This window comes from Cervus canadensis, chromosome 2 (assembly GCF_019320065.1).
Source record: "Cervus canadensis isolate Bull #8, Minnesota chromosome 2, ASM1932006v1, whole genome shotgun sequence".
NCBI classification, from domain to species: Eukaryota; Metazoa; Chordata; class Mammalia; order Artiodactyla; family Cervidae; genus Cervus; species Cervus canadensis.
This window is the reverse complement of record NC_057387.1, coordinates 70,956,110-70,978,480: the sequence shown is the minus strand read 5'-3', so window position 1 is coordinate 70,978,480 and position 22,371 is coordinate 70,956,110. Positions and strand designations below refer to the sequence as shown.

General features: G+C 35.4%; 1 protein-coding gene across 1 annotated transcript in view; it reads right to left on the bottom strand.

The window, feature by feature from the left end:
- Positions 1–3,766: 3,766 nt before the first annotated feature.
- The window catches only part of ANKRD13C (ankyrin repeat domain 13C), a 91,164-nt gene continuing 72,559 nt past the window's right edge, over positions 3,767–22,371 (bottom strand). Inside the window, exons 10-13 of the mRNA XM_043460987.1 lie at positions 17,484–17,563; positions 16,241–16,339; positions 13,002–13,102; positions 3,767–5,406 (exon numbers count right to left, since the gene is read on the bottom strand). Of these exons, the coding sequence (XP_043316922.1) occupies positions 5,276–5,406; positions 13,002–13,102; positions 16,241–16,339; positions 17,484–17,563 (411 nt within the window). The 3' untranslated portion in view covers positions 3,767–5,275. The remainder of the gene's footprint in view (positions 5,407–13,001; positions 13,103–16,240; positions 16,340–17,483; positions 17,564–22,371) is intronic.

Sequence of the window (22,371 nt, the reverse complement as noted above, 5' to 3'; positions counted from 1 at the left end):
TCATTTATGAAATGAGTAGTGTTTGAGTGGCCGGGATTAAGGGGAAAATGAGACTTGGAATTGTAGCTTTTATCCAAGTTACAGTATGATTTTTTTTTTTTTTAATCTTTTAAAGTTGAAATGCCGTATAGAAAAGCACCATTGTTTTTACAGTTTGTAGTAACTTTTTAAAGATTTTATGGAAAGGAATTTTGTCTATAGTAAGACATTGTAGTAATGGTCCGAATAATCACTGCATTTTTAAACACAAAGTTGAACGCAAATGACATTTCTTTAAACTTTAAAAAAAAATTTAGTAGAAAAAAGTCTAAAAGGTTGAACCACATGATATTGTCTTTTGTAAGTCAGAAACAAGTAAAATATTGGCAGTTTCACTTGGTTAAGTCTAATTTTACTCATTCTATTCCCTTTTAGTCTGAATACAAAGTATGCTAATTTCTCAAAAGGGATTAAGAAATTTGTGGCCTTAAATAGTGCTACTGACGTAAGATACTATCATGAAAGGGAATCTATATTTAGGTTATTTTTCAGTGAACATTTATGCACAAAGGTAGAGTTGCAGGTTACATGAGCCTTTAATACAGATGAGTTGAAATCAAGTGAACACTGCCTCCACACTGAGTTTTGTTCTGTATTTGATAGTAAAAATGATTTAAAAATAAAAGTGGTTTTGTTAGAAAAATGTTTGTGCTATTTATTTGCTTAAATTCTTCAAGAGTGAATGAAGGTAGTGGCCATGTGAGGGTCCAGTCATGAATTTTCGGCTTCAGTTATAGCTGGGGAGACCTGTCCTTACTCATTTTTAAAATGGGGAGTAATATTTACCTTGTAAAGTAGTTAAAAATGTAGCTCTCTACCCCTGGGTCAGTAAGTGGTACCTACTATTTAATTATGGCTCTTCTCAAAGCTATATAAAATTTTAGTTTGGGGTAATGGTTTAGCAAAAGCACAAGGATAAATTTCTTGCAGTGATGACTATGTTGCCCTTTGTTTTTGTGAATATAGATTTTGGATAATAAGCTTCCTGGTAGTGATTTCTATGTGGTAGAAACATCTATAGTCATTTAAGGGAAAGAAAAACTCACCGGGCACTGTGAAAACTAATTTTACATTTACCTTGGTGCTGCGTCTTAAAACAGGTTCTATTGTTACCATATAGGCTGCATAAGCCAGCTTTTCCTCTGATAGAGCAATACCACTTTCTTCACTTGGGCACCTGATTAAGTGGTCTATGCTGTTTGAAGTGTTCTGTGCTGGGATTAAGATTAGTGTTCTTTTCCTTCTGTCTCAAGTCTAGCTAATGCATCTCACTCCTATCTAAAATACTTCTCTAATCAAGTACTTGTAGTTGTATTTAAATATGGATGTAATGGAGATGCTATTGGTACTTTCAGAATGTCTGTTACAGAGGTAGTTTTTAAATGAGACTATTGAGTTGTTGATTCTGAGTGTTCTATTTTTGTTCCTATGTTAGTATCAAAGAATACCTAACATTCATTCAGACATTCTTTAGCAAAATAACTCACGTGTGAACCATGCTAATTCTTTACCAGTGGGGTTATCTGTGAGAAAACTAAAACTTACAGTAGGTGTTAAATACCAGGTTTGGGAAGACAAGCATCAGGTTAGCATTGTATAGTTTTGCTCTTCTTTTCAGTCAGCATTCAATCCAGGAAGCAGAATGACTCAGATTTGTTACAGAGATTTGACCTTAATTGTGGGAACTGGTTTAATGGTCTCAAAATTGTCTATAGTATGCATCTGATGCTGGAGACTCAAGCCCACAGGAGTCAAGAAAAGCAGGCTGGCTGGAGGGGTTGAGATTAAATTGAAACCACAAGCTGGAACCTACAAGGATGAACTAAAATGGCTAAAAGTCTATGCACCATAGGTGCTATAGCCAGAAGTACTATTCTAAAATGAGCTATAACAGTTTTTAAAAATCATCACAGGTATCCCTTCATGGCATTAACCATCACATTGGGAAGTAATTATCCTCCAATTAAAGATATCACAAGTCACATATCAAAAAAGTTTCACTATCAGTTGTCTTTTAAAGTTCCCAAATTTAGGTATTTTGGAAAAAAAACACATTTTGGTAATTTTGGAAAATACCGTTGAGATACCTTTTGCTGGAGCTAACAGTACAGCCATATTGTGTTCATACTAATCAGTAATTGTCTCAGTTCAATAGTAAAGGTTAGCATACTACAAATAGGACTTCTAATTCACCTAGATTTTTACAACTGTTTGTCTCAACCATGTTGTGTGTTGGTCACTCAGTCGTTTCTGACTCTTTGCCTCCCCCATGGACCATAGCCCACCAGGTTCCTATCCATGGAATTCAGGCAAGAGTACTGCAATGGGCAGCCATTCGCTCTTCAGAGGGTCTTTTGACCAGGTCTTCTGCATTGCAGGCAGATTCTTTAGCATCTGAGCCACCAGGGAAACCATGTTGGTAAATAAAAAAATAATATGAATGAACAAAAGGAAGCACCCCTTAATTTAGTATTTTCTTTAGTCCTTTGTGGCCTCGAAACAAGCTATGTCTGCTGTAGGCTAAGTGGAAACTAGGGAGAAACTTTAGTAAAACACTTGTTATTCACCACCCTTCCCTCAAGATGTGAATGATAAGTTGTGCATGAATAACACTATGAAAACATCTTTACTGTTTGAGTGGGGCTCAATACCAGTTCTAAGAAGGAGAAAGAAACTGAATAGTTTTTCAGCTTCTGTTGGCTATCAGCTTCTCTGAAATGTGTTCCATTTCCAGACCATCGTGTGTAGCTATTCTCAAAATAATCAGCATCAGCTTTCTGCCTCCCTCTTAATTTTCTGTACATGAATGTCTAGTCTACAGAGAGAGGCAAATTGTCTTTAGGAAATTTTCTTTAAGACAAAACTATATTCTTTTGAAACCATAGTGGTGGCAGGATATATTGAGCCTTTTAAGTGGCCATTTAAGGTAATCATTTTATAGTCCAATTTTCAAACAAGTTTTTTAATCACAGATGGAAGGCATAGAAAATTTTAGGAACCTATATTATAAAACTTAGATTTTTCATGTAAGAGTATCAAAATATAAAGTTTTTATCTACTTGAAACAGCATATAGCTTCACTCATTAGCTGGATTAAAAGGCACATTTTGAAAAGTCTAGTATTGTGAAAAGTTTATTTGCATTAAATAGCTCCTTGTTTTTACCATCATAAGAGATAGTGACATATACCTGTCCTTTGTGATCAGATAAAAGACATTCTGGAATGGATAATTTCTTTCTACTATTATTTATGAGAGAAAGTTAAAAAACAAAATCCAAGTGCAAAAGTTTTCAGTAGTCTTCCTACCTCCAGTGTACCCCGGCAAAACTCACAGCTTGTAGGGAATTGTTACGTCCTAAGCTGCAATGTACCAATTTTTCTCCCACTGAATTAATCAGTACAAAGATCTGCAGTATATTCCTGAAAGTGTACCATATTCCCACAAAGTAAGGGAGCCTAAGAGCAACAGTGACCATTCATTGCCTCTCAGTCTCTCAAAACTTCATATAATCACTGACAGGATAATAGAATCTCTAAGTCACTTGATGAAAACATTCCCAAAATAATAGGGATCAACTTCTATTCAATAAACCTAGTATGGGTTTACCCACTCTTTCCACAGAGTTCAACAGACCCACATAAGAGTAACTGGTCTTTGAATTTTTAACTATGATTATTTTTCATCATATAAAATGTATTTAATAAACTGTCAACATATGCAATGTAGTAGGTATCAGCATGGAAGATGCAGCTTCAAAGACATTTATTATAAAATTTCTTATGGTTGATGCTTTGGATTTTTAAATAAATCATCTCTTCAATAAAGGTCTCTAAACTCATTCAAATTATTTAAAATCCTGGAAAAAGTTTAAATTACTGATCACTCTAAAAAAACTTGACAGATCCATTCTGACACATTTCTCAGGATACATTTAAAAAACATTTCTTCAGCTAAGTTCTTTAATGTAACATAACATTTTATGACTGTTAATACATTATTCTCCCTAATTTATTTTCATTCTTGGACCTTCAAACCATCTTGGAATAAGTATGAAAGATTTTAAGTGCAAAAATGAATAATGCATGATTTAAACACTGGAGGTAATTAAAATCAATAAATATTTTCTTGTGACTTAAAAAAATAACAGTAGGAATTGTCAATCTTGAGTATGTTTCTGGAATTTAACTTGTAACAAATATATTCTGTTATATAAAATGTTTTTACCTTATTTTGAAAGCATTAAATATGTAGGGATGTCCAAAATATGTGGATTGTATTTAAAACTGACACAAATGCATCCATATACCACTAAAAATAAACGAAATAATCAGAATGATGTGCACTTATTAGGAAGCAAGTTTAAATATTTGGAATTTCTTTAAAGTGCTCAGATTTGGAAGAAGAGTATTTTTAAGCATGCTAACTGTACCTTATCATGAACACAAAAAAGGACTTTTAAACTCAAGTTTAGAAAAAAAAAAAACGAGGTTCTATGAAAGGAAGATTAGTAACAAACATTTTCCATTGAAGAAAGAATTCAGGTAAAAACAAATAGCACCACGATGAACTGCACTAAGGTGCTAAAAAGGAGGTACCGTATTCCCTGCAGAGTGAACGCTCCTTCTGAAATGTATTGCAACATATAAATGCAACTGTTTAATGGTTACCATTTGGTTCATTCATCTACAGAAAACTGCATTCCTTCTAGTTCATTATACTGAACGAACATTCAAATTACTGAACTATACATAATGTTACATACTTTACATTTTATGAAAACAAAGCTTGAAGGAATATTTATAAAGGTCACCTTGAATATAAGATGACAAGTTTAAAAGGGCTTCATATCTCTTAAGACATTTAATTTATGTTAATGGTCCAGGAGTGTTTCAGATATAGATATAGATATATGCATATATATTTCAACAAGAAGTGTAAAAATTTTTAAAAACAAATCACAGCACTCGTAGCTGTTTTACATAAGAAGGACTTGGGGTCATTAAGGTGTCAAACTATCACATTTATAATACGTATATTTTTAAAAAGACTGAAAATGGCACATCAGGAAACTTGCTGAAATTCTTATTGGAGGCCCATTTCATTATATCACTGATGTGTCAAGTCAACATAATTCCCTTTTCCTCGAAAGCATTTGTCCCTTCTATTTGGATTCACTCTGGGGTCTCTGCATTCTCTAGCTTTCCTTGGTTGAATGGCATCATCTTCTGTGTCAGTTAAAGATCAGGAAAACGGCTTGGGTCTTCCTTGTAGTCTTCGGGTATGGTGAAGATGGAGCCATCAAATTCATCATATCGAAACTCCTGAAAAGTCACAGTGGCTGTGATCGTAGGAAACACGGGTATATCTAGAGAGGACAATTAATGGTAACACTGTAAAATGAAATGGTAACTTATTTATAGACAATGAAATACGATAAGAGAAATATATACATTCCTTAAAATGTAAAAAAGCATTATTCAGGGACCAGACAAACCCTAATACATGTCGAATATGAGTGTGTTTGGCAGGGGTGAGGGATGTGGGGGGAGAAGTTTGGCTACTCATGAGGAAGGAAAGACACCAAGGCATCAAGAGTTACATCAAAAAATCAAGGTCTCACTGCTCCCCAATCTTAGAACTATAATGGCGGATTCCACTAGACTATTTTTTCTTTTTCTTGGGGCAAAGGGATGGCTGGCTATATTTGTACTTTTTTGCATTCTGATATATTTTATTTAGAATGTAGTGTATAGATTCTGAATCTGAGCTGATTTTTTTTTCATTTAACACATGAAATGCATTCATCCTTTTTTGTTTTTAAAACACTAAAAACAATCCATCACTTAAATATATGAGATAAAGATAATCCTGTCGGAATTGGAGTAATAATCATACTAACAGCCTAATATTTTTCTAAATAATATACATTTCTAGCTGAAACTGTGAGTTAAATCTGACATCAAAAATGACCAAATGGGACTTCCCTGGTGGCGCAGTGGCTAAGAAACTGCCTGCCAAAGCAGAGGACATGGGTTCAGTCCCTGATCTGGGAAGACTCCACAGGCCACGGAGCAGCTAAGCAGGAACACTGCACCTAATGAGCCCCGTGCTCTAGAGACCACGAGCTGCAGTCACAGCCTGCGCGCTGAGAGTCTGTTCTTTGCAACAAGAAAACCACTGCAATGAGAAGCCCTTGCACTGTAAGGAAGAGTAGTTGCAGTTCACAGTAACCAGAGAAAGCTCACGCAAAACAATGAAGACTCAGCACAGCCAAAAATAGATAAAGGAATACATTTATTTTTAAAAATTTAAAACTTAAAATTTGATCACTCTGCTTATTAGTTTTATTCCTAACACAATTTATTGGAAAGAACACAAATTATAAAACCTGGGTTGATTCCTACAAGTCATTTAACTTATCAGGCTCAAGGATTTCATCTACGAGATAAACTTGAAAGCCTCCTTAAAATTCTGAAATGATTCTATGAAAGCTAAGTTGAATGTCTGTCTAGGATAAAGGCATACCATAAACTAAGTCTGACTGTTACAAACCTAGTATTTTATTGCAGAAAGTAATATTCTCATAAAAAAAAAAAATAAACACAGAAATCAACATAAGGATTACAGAGTTTTTCCAGTTATTTCTGAGGAAAAAGATCATTCATTGGGACCTACTGAGTGAAGATTCTGTTCTGATTCAGAGTTCAACAAATTAAGGCCTGTTGCCTGGGCCTTGCAAGGCCTATGAGCTAGAAAAGATTTTATATATTTTAATGGTTTAAAAAAAATGTTTCATACAGATAAAATTACATGAAATTCAAACATCATTGCCCATAGTAAAGTTTTATTGGAACACATGGTTTACTTACTATCTATGGCCGTTTTCATTCTCTAATAAGAAATAATAGTTGTGACAGAAACCATATGATCTTCCAAGTCTAAAATATTTGCTATCTTTCAGAAAAAGTTTGCTGACCCTTGTTTTAGGCAATGGATATAAATGGCAACCCACTCCAGTATTCTTGCCTGGAAAATCCCATGGACAGAGGAGCCTTGTAGGCTACAGTCCATGAGGTCGACTTCACTTCACTTCATATACCAGTAAATAGAAGAAAACAAATCATGCATTTAAGGAGATTACATTCTGGTTAGGAGATCCAGACAAATAAGTAAAGAGTAACTGTGACTGAGGATCCAGAAAAAAACAAAGCAAGTTGTGGCAAAGGCAATTTCATTGTTGAGGGTAAGAGTTCTTGATTAGGGTTCAAAGGCAAACCTCAATAAAGTGACTTTTCAGCAAAGACCTGAGAAAAGAAACTATACAGTTGCCTAGAGGAAGAAAATTCTAAGTAAAGGGAGTAAGGAAAAAAGAAAAAAAAAGCCCTAAAATCAAACAGTATGGTTTATTCTGGGGACAGGTGGGAGATCGGTTTGACTACAGCCAAATGAGTAAGGGACAGATGAGGTCTGAGGAGAAGGCAGCCAGATCAAGTGGGGTTTAAGTCAAGGAAAAGTCTTTGGCTTTTACTCTGGATGAGATGGAAATCAATGGATGGTTGTGAGCATACTAATAACATGTTTGAATTAAGTTTGGACAGAGAGAATGAGAATATAATGTAGGGTGACAAAGGTAACAAGAGAGAGGTGATCCAGAAGGAGCAGTCAGGGCGGCAGGAAGAAAATCAAGAGAGAACTCTATCTCGGAAGAGATGAAGAGAATTTGCACCAAGAAGCTGGGCTGTTTCTAACTTAAGGCTGTTACAAACTTATTTTTGTATATAGGTGTTTATGTGAGTATATCTTTATTTTTCTGGGACAAAAGGCTAGGAATGCAATTGCCTGACTGCATGGATGTTAGATGGTTCGTTTTTATGTTGTTTTTTTTTTTAAGAAACAGCTAAACCGTTTTCTAGAGTGGCTGTACCATTTTACATAACCACCAGCAATGTATCAGCGATCAATCCAGATCGATCCAGTTTCTTCACATCTGCACTAACATCTGGAGTTGTCACAATGTTTCAGTTTCTTAAAATAGTATTATTTGTTTATTTTTGGCTGTGTTGGGTCTTTGTTGTGCTCATGGACTCATCCCGTTGTGGCAAGCGGGGGCTGCTCTCTAGCTACGGCGCAGACTGCTCATTGCAGTGGCCTCTCTTGGACTCGCGGGCTCCAGAGCGCAGGCTCAGTGGTGGCGCACAGGCTGTTTCTCTGTGGCATGTGGGCTCTGCCCAGACCAGGAACAGGTGTCCCTGCATTGGCAGGCAGATTCTTAACTGCTGGACCATCAGGGAAGCCCCAACAATGTTTTATTTCAGCCATTCTGTTAGGTGTATATAATGATCTCACTGTGGTTTTAGGCTTCTCTGGTAGCTCAGCTGCTAAAGAATCTGCCTACAATGTAGGAGACCCCGCTTCGATTCCTGGCTTGAAGATCCACTGGAGAAGGGATAGGCTACCCACTCCAGTATTCTTGGGCTTCCCTTGTGGCTTAGCTGGTAAAGAATCCGCCTGTAATGTGGGAGTCCTGGGTTCGATCCCAGTGTTGAGAAGATCCCCTGGAGAAGGAAACGGCTACCCATTCCAGTATTCTGGCCTGGAGAATTCCATGGACTATCCATGGGGTTGCAAAGACTTGGACATGACTGACCAACTTGCACTTTATTTGTTTCACTGTGGTTTTAATTTTTTGTTGTTTTTCAGTTGCCAAGTCATATCTGAAATTTTGATATTTGTAATTTTATTTTCATACAGTTCAATATATTCTTTTCCCTTGAGATTTCACCACTGACCCATATATTATTTAGAAGAGTGCATAACAGAATACCACAAACTGGAGATTCTCCTGTTATTATTTCTAGTTTGACTCTACCGTGAGTGGTTTTCATTCCTTTTCAATTCTTAAGGTTTGTTTTATAGCCCAAGATACAGCCTATCTTGGTATATGTTCCATAAGTATTTAAAAAAAAAGTACTCTGCTAATGTTAGGTAACGTGTTCCCATAAATGCCAACTAGGTGCTCTGGTTTATGGTGTTACAGAGCTGGTCTATAATATCCTTGCTGATTTCCTTTTTAGTTGTTCTGTCAACTGTTGAGAGAAGGATGTTGCAGACTCTAATTATAATTGAAAATCTATTTTCCTTTCATTTCTTTCAGTTCTTGCTTCACCATCCTGTAGTTTTGTTGTTTGGTGTATACATATTTAAGATTGTTTTCTTCTTCATTGATTGATACCTTTATTGTTATATAATACCCCTCCCCCCGTAATTTTCTTTTCTCTGAAATCTACTTTTTCTAATATTAATGTATCTAGTCCTGTTACCCTTTGATTCATGTTTGCATGATACATCTTTTTCCACCCATTCATTTCATTTTCAACTTGCCAAAATCATATTTGAAGGGGGCTTCTTGAAGATGGCATGTAGTTGAGTCATGGCTTTTAATCTATTTTTCCAATCTATCTTTTAAATGGTCTGTTTAGACTGTTTACATTTAATGGAATTATTTATATACTAAGACAATTCTGCTATTTTATTGCTTTTTCTGTCGTCTCTTTTTTCATGTATTTTTCTTGCTTTCCTGTAGGTTACAGGAATACTGTTTATTTATTTGTTTACTTTTGGCTGCACCATGCAGTATGCAGAACTTCCCTGACCAGGGCTCAAACCCCACACCCGCTGCAGTGGAAGCATGGAGTCTGAAGCACTGGACCACCAGAGAGTCCTGACATGACTACATTTTATAATTTTATTTGTGTTTATCTATAGTATTTTTGAGTATATCTCTTTGTACACCTTTTTTTGGTGGCTGCTGTAAGTATACATTATATATAACTAATTTATCATTGGCTCCTGATGTCATCATTTTAGTAGTTCAAGTGATGGAGAAACACCTCGCCTCCCTTTATCTCCTTTTCATTTTCCCCTATTTATAATATAACTACAAAGAGAAGAATGGAGAGATAAAAGTAAACTTGAGTAACCTGGCTATAAAAAGCAACGGTTAAAGGCAAGTGCTGGGTAGGGTGGAGCGAAAGGGATTATTTTATTAGATTGGTTGAATTTTTCTCTGAAGTTTGGCCATCTTCCCTCACCTCCCTGACCCTGACTTTTTTTTTTTTTGGCCACACCATACAGCTTATGGAATCTCAGTTTCCAAACCAGGGACTGAACCCAGGCCATGGCAGTGAAGGCCCAGAATCCTAACTACCAGGCCACTAGGAAATTTCCTAGACTGGTTGAATTTTAAAAGGAGAAAGACCTTTGGTTGAACTTTAAAGACCTGAACACACCCTAACAGCTAAGAGAAGAAGGCTATACTAAAGCAGTTGGGAGGTAAAGAAGAAATGGAGGAAAACAAAGCAAGCTTTTTTAAAAACTGGGAAGGAGAACAGATCCATAGTACAAATGAAGAGATTACTCAAGCTAAGAAAAGGGACACCACTTCCACTGAGATAGAAAAGCTGGAAGAAAAGATAGGGCTTGGGGCAAAAAGTTTGTATGGAAGGTTGGGAGTAATGGGGGAGGTCTCGTTACTTCTGATGGCCTCTTTTTGTAACAAAGAAAACAAAAAACTTATCTGCTTAGACTGTGGGAGGAAGCAACGGAGGGGATGTGGATGGGGACTGATGAAGGAGGCTCAGATTTAGCCTTCGAAAGCAGACTGAGAGAAGCAGCAAATCAGAGAAAAGATCATTCAGAATTAGCATTTTAAAGCTTTGGCTGAGGACTTCCCTGATGGTCCAGAGAAGGTGGCACTAGTGGTAAAGAACCCACCTATCACTGCAGGAGACATAAGAGACACAGGTTCGTTTCTTGGGTCAGGAAGATCCCCTGGAGGATGGCATGGCAACCCACTCTAGGATTCTTGCCTGGAGAATCCCATGGACAGAGGAGCCTGGTGGGCTACAGTCCATGGGGTTGCACAGAGTCATACAAACCTGAAGCAACTTGGCACACATGCACACCAGTGGTTAAGAGTCCCCTTTCCAGTGTAGGGGACATGGGTTTGATCCTGGAGTTGGGGAACTAAGATCCCACATGCCACAGAGCAACTAAGCCTGTGTTTCACAACAAGAGAAACAACTACGGAAGCCCCGATCACAGCAATGAAGAGTCCACGTGCAGCTCAGCCAAAAAAAAACACCATAAAAAAAAAGCTCTGGCTCATTTTGAAAACATACAGTTGTGTTAACAATTTCCAGATTTCCCCCCTCCGTTGTACCGTCTATCCTAAATATAGAAACAGAAATGACTGAAGATTAAACTGACCTAGGACTAGATTTTATAGGGTCATTGTAAAAGAAGGACAGAGATGAGAGAGATACTTAAGCAAATTCCCTATAAGTATATAAGCAAAAAATTATAAATCCCTTGTCAATAAAGCTTTATGTCAGAGAAATGCCTGCAAAAAAGTGCTGCAGACTTTCTTCCCATATAACCAGGGTGTTTCTTTTTCACAAAATCTTGTATTGTGAAGTTTGATTTTGACTTGGAACTTTAAAAAATGTGAATGCAGTAATAGTTTCATATATTTAATCCCTGCCCTCTATTCAGGTTTGTCACTGTGCCTCTTAAATACAATATACAGAAGAGAGTCCGATGCTTGAACTATTTTCTGGCTATAGATAATGACAGTGGAATTTTAAGCTTCTGCAGAAAAAGTTATGTGATGATCCATAACTCAAACACTCAGCTCTTCTTTGCTTTAGTTTATAACAATTTCTGCCTACAATCTTATCATTGGTTTACTCAAGTAGATATTGGGTTCTCAGCACTTTTATATCACAAAGGGAACCTAGAATGACATATTGAGAATATGTTTTAAAATCAATTTTAACTCACAATATGCATATTCCCAAATTTGAAAAATTGAGAAGGCTGGGTTTAATTTTTAGTAATAAAAGCATTACTTCTGGGAGTATAGCACCTGCCCTAATTGTTCTGAGATGTGGTTTCAGTAATATTGAGTGAAACAAGGTAAACATATCAGAGGAACTATATAAAAGTTATATTTACTCCATAATACCCCCTACCCCATCCAGAATATAAACACCAAAAGGACAGGGATTTTCGCTGTCTCTCATCATTAGAAAAGGGTTCAGCACACAGTAAGCACTGATTAAATACTTGTGGCTGGATCGATGGGTGGTATTGAAGGCCCCCATGGAGCTTAGTGAAGTGAAGTCGCTCAGTCGTGTCTGACTCTTTGTGACCCCATGGACTGTGGCCTACAAGGCTCTTCCATCCATGGAATTTTCCAGGCAAGAGTACCAGAGCGGGTTGCCATTTCCTTCTCCAGAGGATCTTCCCAACCCAGGGATTGAACCCGGGTCTCCCGTATTGCAGGCAGATACTTTACCATCTGAGCCACCTGGGAAGCCCCCCATGGAGCTTAAATCACTGCTAAATCTAAGCCTCACCTCCTAAAGATCCTGTAAGTACTGTCTTACTCCTCTTTTTCTAATATAGTCAAGAAGATAAATATATACAAAATGAGTTTACTGTTTTGAAAGATCATTGTTTAAAGTGAAATTAAGTTTAAATATTTAAGACTGAAAAATAAAATGTAATAACTATTACTTTATCCCTGAATAATGACTGTTGACCCCAGAAATATTCCCACTGTTCAGAAGCTCAGAATCTGCAGAAAATATGGGCTGAAATCCTGTCTCTCAATTTCACATTAAAATATTATCACAGTGCATAAGGTCACTCACACCCTCTTGAATGAAATATTTGTATATCCCTCACTTACACTTGCTTTAAGTCAAGAAGAGTTTTCATCCAGCATTTTATACATTTGACAAAATATGAATATCAATGCATGTAATTACAGAAAAACCATATAAAATTATAAACTAGGAAATTCATATTCCTTCAAAGAATATTTCTTTTTAAATGTTAGTAAACAGCTCTGTATTTCTAATAGACATTAAACTTACATGACAATTTTTCTCTTACCTAGTTTTACAGGAAAGCCTGGAGGAAGTTTCATTTGAACAAATTCTCTAAGCTTATTAAAGTGCTTGAAGGGAGCTATTACTTCCAAAACATTCAATAATCTGAAATATGGAAGGAGAAAAAAAATTTTCACATTGATTATATTGTGTCCTTATGTTTTATAACTACATGCTCCAAACTTACAGTATCACAGCTCCAATATCACAGATGTTAAAGATGAAAAAATGACACCTCCTTTACCTCATTTTTTTGTTTTATTATTCTTTTCACTGTGTCAGAGTCTATAACGTTTACATTTTATTGTGCAGCCACCATTCCCACAGTTATTTGATCTTAGATCTACATTTCAGCAGACTCAAAGCTCACACTAGTCCTCCTCCTAAAGTCTACACATTCTCAAGTTCTTTAATTAGCCTACTGTTTGGATGCCTGAATTTCACTGTCAATTTTGTGTGTGAGAGGGCTCTTAAGTGTTTATTATTCCTTGATTTCTCACAGATTTGATAAATGAGTGTTTCTTTTTTGCATACGAAAGGAGAATCTGACTGGCATAAAGTTTCAGTTTATACTATTTCCCTCTTAACTAACACAATTTCACAGGGTCTCTTAGCAAGTGCTGAGAGGTCTCAAGCACTCTTACCACGAAGTATTAGACTAGTCATTATACTGTAACTCCTCCTTTTAGCCTTTGGTTGGATGAATTTGATTTCAGTAGTATTATTTTTCTCTCAAAAAGGGCCCATGGCTGCTGTATTGACTGAATTCTTCTGTGTCCTTTGCAATTGCCTTGATATATAAATGACATCTTACCTAATTGTGGTATCACACTTTCTTTGCCTCAGCAATGTCAAGACGTGAAAAAGTGTAAGGTCAGGCTGGTTTTTTTTACACCTTTTCTCCCGAATGCTTTTAGAGAGTTCTCTATTAACAACTGAAATGCAATAGTTTAATCAGGATAATCACTGTTACTACTTCTTGTCTATTATTTTTTATTGGAGCCTAATCAGACTACAGATTTAATTCTTCCACACAAGAAAATTTCCTTCTATCATATTTTGAATACTATTTTCTTTACACTTTGGAGACTTTTTAGTTAAGTGGAACAGCAATGATCCTTACATTGAACCACTCTCCTCCATGTATCAGTTCAGTTCAGTCGCTCAGCTGTCCAACTCTTTGTGACCCCACGGACTACAGCACACCAGGCTTCCCGGTCCATCACCATCTCCTGAAGCTTACTCAAACTCATGTCCATCGAGTCGGTGATGCCATCCAACCATCTCATCCTCTGTCATCCCCTTCTCCTGCCTTCAATCTTTCCCAGCATCAGGATCTTTGCCAATGAGTCAGTTCTTCACATCAGGTGGCCAAACTATTGGAGTTTCAGCTTCAGTATCAGTCCTTCCAATGAATATTCAGGTGAATGAATGAATATTATCCGATGAATATTATCATCCTCCATATATATTACTTCTCAAATTCCTTTAACTTCTTCTTTCACTGGGCTTCCCAGGTGGCACTAGTGGTAAAGAGCCCGTCTGCCAATGCAGGAGACACAGGAGATGCGAGTTCGATCCCTGGGTCCAGAAGATTCCCCTGGAGGAGAGCACAGCAAGCCACTCCAGTATTCTTGCCTGGAGAATCCCATGGCCAGAGGAGTCTGGCGGGCTACAGTCCATAGGGTCGCAAAGAGTCGGACACGACTGAGCAGACTTAACACTCACATGCACTTCTTTTCGCTGGATTCACTATAAGCTATCAGAATTTAATTTTTGGCCATACCTGTTCTGTTCATTGTTGTTTCTAATGTATTTGTTTTGCAATAGCGCTATTTGGTGTTTAATTTATTTCCTTAGCTTTATAATCTCCTTTTCATTTCATTCTATTGTCTTATCTTAGAGTGATCTAGTTTACCAACCATGTTCTTTTATGTTCTCCTAAAATATTTCTAAAACTTATATTTTGACTTATATTTTATTCTAGAATGAGTTCTTTGTCTAGCTTTTACATACCATCTATGTTCCTTATTTTACTTTTTTAAGGGGGAGTGGTTATAATTGTCACATTTTATAAATTCTAAGATACCTAATTTTTATTCACATATTAACATCTCTGAAATTGAAATAACTCCTAAGATTGATAGCATCTTATAATTTGCCACACTTTTCTTCTTCCTTTCAATATATATCCAGAGTATCTTAGAGTCATTTTGGGTCCAAGATAAGATAAATTTTGCAGACTTGTATGTATGGCTAATTCCCTTCCTACATCTTCTGAGAACTATTAATTTATTTTCCAACAGCTTGAAGACTAGCTATGGAATTCTATCTGCTCTTCTAAAACTTGGCTACTGAGGAGTATAGGATGTGTACAGAACCCTGTAGATAAATAAGGGTCCTGCTCTCTTCCAAAAGAATTTTTTTTTTAATGTATTAGGTCAGACGAAGTAGAAGGATCCAGGCAGGAAAGCCTAGGGCTTCAACTCATCCCCTGCTTTAGCGAGAAGCCTGAATTTACAGTTCTGTCAGAATCAGCTCTAGCTACCCACCTCCCATTCCACACATCTTTCCAAACTTTTTTTTTTTAATGAGCAACTGATGAATACAGGTTTGGAAGATATATTCAAGATATTCGTGGGAGTATTGTTTATAATGGTGACAAACTACAAATAATTAAAATGTTTATCAGTAGGAGGTTAACAAAAATAAATGGCGCTACATTAATTCCATAAAATACCAGGGAAAGGAAAAAAAAAAGATAATGTAATTATTTTAAGAACTCCAAGATAACTCACTTTTAAACTCACTTTTAAAATAAAAAAGGAAACAGAATAAAATGCAGACTATTTCCCCATTTTTATAAAAAATGATAAAAAAACACAGAGCAAAATTTAGACAAAAATACATTAGTTATTTACCTGTCAACTACTAGGAAGGTCAAAGAAAACTGCCATGTTTATTCTATAAACTTCCATACTGTTAGATTTTCTACAATAAGCATGTATTCATGTATTATTTTTATAATTTACAAAAATTATTCAAAACTTTATTTAGTTGAAATAATTAAAATGTTAATATTTTGAGAACTGGAAAATTTCTAGAAGGGTGTAGACACTGCCAAAGAAAAGGCTATTTTACATTTCAAAGGCCTCAAATCCACCACTCAGATGCAAATATAATTATAGCCTTCAGATTTTAATAGTTTCTTTCATAAACTTGTGCAGTTAGTAACAAACTTACGATTCAATTCCCAAGGGAAATTCCTGGCTCATGGCTATTGTGGCTTTAAATGTTTTCTTACTTTCTTTGCACACCAGTTCTCTACCCAGATGAGGAGCTCTAAATTGAAAAAGAAAAAAAGAAAATATTAGGAAATTTTTTCCACACTCTATCATCATCCTAAGAAGAATCTGTCATCTTCCAATGACATTCATTAATATTTCAACTTTTCTTACTCTGAGGCTAGAAATAAAATTATCCTAAAAGAGAATGAGACATGTATAACAATTGAGACAAGGGTAACAAGGAAAATAACAAGGTATAAAAAGTTAATTTCACACCGAATATAATTTTAATAATCACTATTGTTAGTAACAAAGCAAAATCCTAGAAAAAAACAAACTTTACAAATATCATTCCATGTCTTTTAAATCACTTATTCAATTCAATCTCTTTTTACTATCTATGGTTCTCAGCACTGATCAATGAGAAGGTAAAGAATAAAGAATTTTATATTAATTATCAAATATTATAAAAAAGAAACACTTTATAGAAATTTAAAAAGTATACTACAAACCTTTCAAGATTAAAAACAAGACAACTTCTTCCCAAGCATGAGGGTAAGTGATATTTACTCTCCAACAAAAGAACATTTTCTATGAAAGACGGTACCTTCTTTGATATGGTCAGCTAGAAAAATTTATTTATTTATTCATTCAAAATAAACCATTCATCATTCTTTTATTCAATCAACATTTACTGGCTACAAACTATGTACTAGGTACTAATTATAAGCAATATAACAGTAAGCAACTGTCTTGGGTAAGGATAATAAGAAGTAGTCTGGCAGAGGCGGAATCAAATGGATGATGACATGGAAACGTAAAAAGCAGATAACAATGAGTGGCCTTACACACCTTGCAAAAGACTGGATAATAAGAGAATATAAAGTTCATCTTACAGTGAAAAAAACTCAAACAAGCAATTTCACTAGGCAGTCTTCATATTCTATTTCCTTAGAGTACGGGTTTTGGGGAGTATATAAACTGGCAAGAGAGATGTAGAACTGCGGCTCTACAATTTACTCAAAGAGAGAATGTAATTACGAATGCTCCTCCCTCATCATACTTTATCCACATTTTTAAAAGAAAAAAGAAGTGCTTCAGACAAAACTATACTAATAATTCTCTGTAAAAAAATTTTTCACAAACTTTTTTTTTCTATAAGCCAAAAAATACATAAACACAACAAAATCAACACTTACTTTCCATTTTCAGCAGATATATACTCTTCCCACGTAATAGTGTTCTGAGGAGGAGGGGTAAGGGACTGTCTTCGAATCGGCTGCCAATAAAAAACAAAGAAAGAAAGAGTAAGGGGGAGAGAGAGAGGGAGAAAGAGGAGTGGGGAATAGAGACACAAGAGACCCAGAGGGAGAGAGAAAAGAAAATTATCATATTTTAAAAATATAAAATTAAAACATATAATAAACTATAATCTCCTTAATATCATCAATATAATGCTTTAAGAGGTTATTCGGAGATAGTTCCATGATGATATAAGCTCCATCGGTAATATTTATTATTAATATCATTTTAAAAATCTCAAATAAAAAGAAAAGTATCCAAGAGGTAAAATCCATTCATTCAATGCTTTAATCATCTAAAATGTTTCTGACATTATGCTAGATGCTGAACATGGGAACTACAGAGAAGTATAAAAACTAATCTTGATTTCATGGGGCTCACAGTTCAGAGCTGGAAAGAAAAAACATATACAAACATGAAAAGTTAATCAGGAATACAAAATATTAAATGATTAAAGATAAAATGTGCTTACAAAAAACTGGGTAATACAGGGGTTCAGAAAACAGGGAAGTCTTCTACAGACAATAAATTGAGATTAGAAGATTAACACTCCAATTTAAAAGAAAAGAAAAAGAATATTTTGGACAGGGAGAATTAATAATGAAAATACTAGATTGACTTCAACTAGGGAGGAAAGTTCAAAAGGAGTATCAACAACAGTGGTAAGGGTCATATCAGATTTAAAACTTACCCCTTGTCTTTGCTAACTAACAATTTGGATCACTATACAATAAACTGGCAATAAAGCAATAAGGGAGTAGAGTAGAAACTGCTAAGGAAAAATTAACAAGACAAACTATATACAGCAAAAGGGTAATAAGTGAAAGACTGCTATAAGTAACAACAACAAAAAAAACAGTACCACTGGGAGAGGTTCCATTCAGAGAAGTATAGTTTTGGATATAATGAGTTTAAGATGTTAACAGGCAGCTGTTAAACCAAGGATTCTCAAGACACAAGAATGGGCCAGAATCCCACCCAGCTCCACTAGCTGGTAGTTGTGTGACCTGGGACAAGTAAGTTTATACAACTGTCAATTTAACTCACCAGCAAAATGGAAATATGACCATCACCTCATGGTTAAAAATTCAATGAGATAGTGTATAGAAAGGGTTAGTGCTTGGCACATTAGAAAAGATTCAGTAAATAATAATGAATATTTTATACTGGAAAGTTCCTAGAGGGCAGTTACAAAAAGAGAAGGAAGGAAGGAAATCATATTTTAGAAATAATGTTAAGAATTCTCTAACTAAATAAAAAGTAAGAAAACAGGAATGATGACTGAGTCCTAAAAATCACACAGATTGGGGGTGGTGGGGAAGGGGGAGTGCAGGAAGAGGACAGAAAGGAGCCTTCAAAGGGACATAAAGGAGACTTTAAAAGCCTTTAAAATTAAAGGAGATTAATCAATAAAAAAAAAAACAGAGTACCAAGGTATCATGGAAGTGAAAAGACTGTTTCAGTACCATAACACAAAGACTTTAAAGAAGCCTGAAAAACTGGCCATAGATTTTGTTGGCTAGAAATCATTGATGATCTCTGAGTAATGGCAGAAGAATGTGGGATGAAAGGAAACTAATAGTTTTTTTTTTTTTTTTTTTTGAAACTAATAGTTTTTGAACATCAGTTAGTATGAAAGACAAAATTCTTGAGAAGCTTATAAAGAGATACACAGGAAGTAGATAATTATAATCCAGGGTGACGGTTATTATGATAGAGAGATCAAGAGGATGGCATAAAGAGCACAGAGAAGAGAACTGCCTGACCCAGGCTGGGGTAGGCAGCCAAAAAGATGTGCGAGCAAGGCTGATTCCTAGTGGAGAAGTCTGAAAGAAAGAGAACAAAATAATCAACTGAAGGACACTGACGAACAAACAATGGTGAGAAAAAGCATGCTGTACTAGGAAACTACACGTGTGGTGTGTCTAGTTGGCGTAAGTAGCATACATGAAAGGAAAAACAGCAAGATGCAGGGTAAAAGGGCAAGACAGAAGAGAAAAAGGAGTCTGAAAGGGTTTTATGCAGTAAGTAGATTGTATTTTACTCAAAAAGCAATGGACAAATATTTTGCAGCTTTTAGAACAAAAAAATTGGACCAGACTGACCAAATCCTGGCTTTGCCAATTACTAGTTGACTTTGGAAAATTATTCAATCTCTTTTGTCTCAAGTTTAGTTAACTATAACCTCTCAGGGTTGTTGTAAGGATAAAACTGGCTTGTTAACCTAAAATACTTAAAACAGTGGCTAACAAATAGTAAATATTCTATACATTTTAGTTATTGAGGGCTTTACATAGTTCAATCTATTTCAGAGAGCTCATTCTGGTAGCAGTAAGTTAGGAAGCTATCTCAGTAATTTAAATGAGAAATGATAAGGGGAGCTATTTCAAAGTAGAAGAGAGATTCACGAGATCTTTAGGATTTTGTGATCAATTATAGCATAGACACAGAGGTAAGGAAAGTTAAGAAGTTCAAGGATAAATGTCAGGGTGCTGACTTAGATAATGGTAGCAAATAATGGTGGTACCACTCAAGACAGAGAAGGAAAAAAATTGTCTGATCGGATTTAAACATACTAAATTTTAGATACCTATGTTTATCCATGTGGAGGAAGGAAAATACTACAGATCTGGTGATTAAAAGTCAGGTCAAAATTGAAGGTATATATTGGGTGAGAGTTACTAGTATTAATGTGGTAACTGAAGCATCAGTTATGTATCTAACAAAGAGACATTAGAGAATACTAGATGTCTACTCAATCAATAATCTATTCTCCTATTCTTTGTTGTAAAAGAACCATCTACCAATTTTTGACTGGACACATTACTTCCTATATAAAAGACTTCTTTTCTAGCCATCTTTACAGCCAGCTAAGTGTTATCATGTAACTAAGTTCTAATTAATGGGATTTGAGCAGTGATGTGTGCAACTTCTGGTTGGGTTCTCAAACAGAACCGGCATGGCCTTTCCTTCCTAATTACTATTAGGAATTATTCCTAATGGTTGTGATACTAAACAGGTAATAAACCATCGTATACCATGTGGATGAGAGCTAGATCCTAGAAATGCTAGAGAAATATTGATAAGACAGGAAAAAAAAAAAAAAAAAAGGATAGGTCTGAGATGAACTCACAGAGCAATGAAACCATACAAACTCAGATTTTTACATAAGAAAAAAATAAACTCCTGTCTTGTTTAAGTTACCATAATTTTGAATCTCTTACAGTCAGCCAAACTAATATCATGAAAAAAGTGAAAGTGTTAGTCGCTCAGCTGTGTCCGACTCTTTGCAGCCCCATGGGACTGTAGCACACCAGACTCCTGGGTCCACGGGATTCTCCAGGTTGGAGCGGGTTGCCACATCCTCCTTCAGGGGATCTTCCCAGCCCAGGGATCCACCTGCATTTCCTGCATTGCAGGCAGGTTCTTTACCACTGAGCCACCAGTCTATTTAATACCTATATATATTTAATACTTGTATATATATTTGGCTATAACTAGTGTTTTTATATATATATATAAAATCTTAGTGAAGACTCATTTTCCTGGCATGATTAATGTAGCATGTCATATATTTTTTCAGGTAATAAACTTCTCTAAGAAGTTTCTACTATTTCCAGTAGAATTCTTTCTAAACTATGTATTATATATCCCCCATCTTAGTAGAGACTGTAATGAATCTAATTTAACCTTTTACTGAACACTTGACCTCATCATTATGAAAATCAGTTGTTATATTTTAATAAGCTCTGTCTTAGTTTATGTTTATTCTAACTTGCCCTTTGTTATATACTGATACTTGCAGTTGAACCCGTCAGTCTTCCCTCCATGCAGTTTTCACAACTATTTAACGAAACAGGAAGACATGAAGGCTGCCACAGGACACCAGATGGCTTTCTGTTATTTCCCCAAGTCAATAGGCTCTGTAACTGAAATGACATCAACCCTTTCCTACATAACTAAATGCAAACTTTTAATGCCTGTTTTGCTTAAAGTATAAAAAGAGAGTTTTAATTTATTGCTAGATTTGCTAAATTCTAGTATTTTATGTTGCAAAGATTTCTGGAAGTTTAAGGCATTCATGTATTTTATGTCTATGTGTTCCTATTTTGATTTAATATATTAAAAAATATATAATCACTAACAGAGTTTAACTCAATATTCTATATATATATATCTAGCTGGTATACAATTAATACTTTTCTCAATGACTGTCTAAGGTATAAATAGTACATTGCTCCCTCCAGCTGGATAGAACAAAGTGGAAAGCAGCACCAAAAGTATAGGAGCAAGTAGCCATGACTTAAGAATTTCTGAGCACTTAAATTTTATTATAAAAAATATTGTTAAAAATATATTCTAAATATTAAAAATATATATATATATATATTCTAAATATTAGAACTATGTCTGGAAAGGAGGAGAGAAGAACTAAGCATGGCAAAACTAGTTAAACAGCAATTTCTCCTAAATGCTACTTATAAGTTAATTTTTATAGAAATTAAAACAAATATTTGACTATAAAAACAAGAAGAAACTCAAAAGCTAGTTATTTAGAATAAAGAACATAAATTCATTCTGAAAGACTAGCATATTTATTTTTAAGAACTACAATTTTATTAAAATGTGGCTTTAAAATATAGTATTTTCGGGCATTCCCTGGTAACCCAGTAGTTACAACACCACGCTTTCACTGCAGATGGCACAGGTTCAATCCCTGTGTAGGGAACTAAGGTCCCACAAGCAATGCAATGCCACCCAAAAATGAAAAAAAAGAAAAGAAAA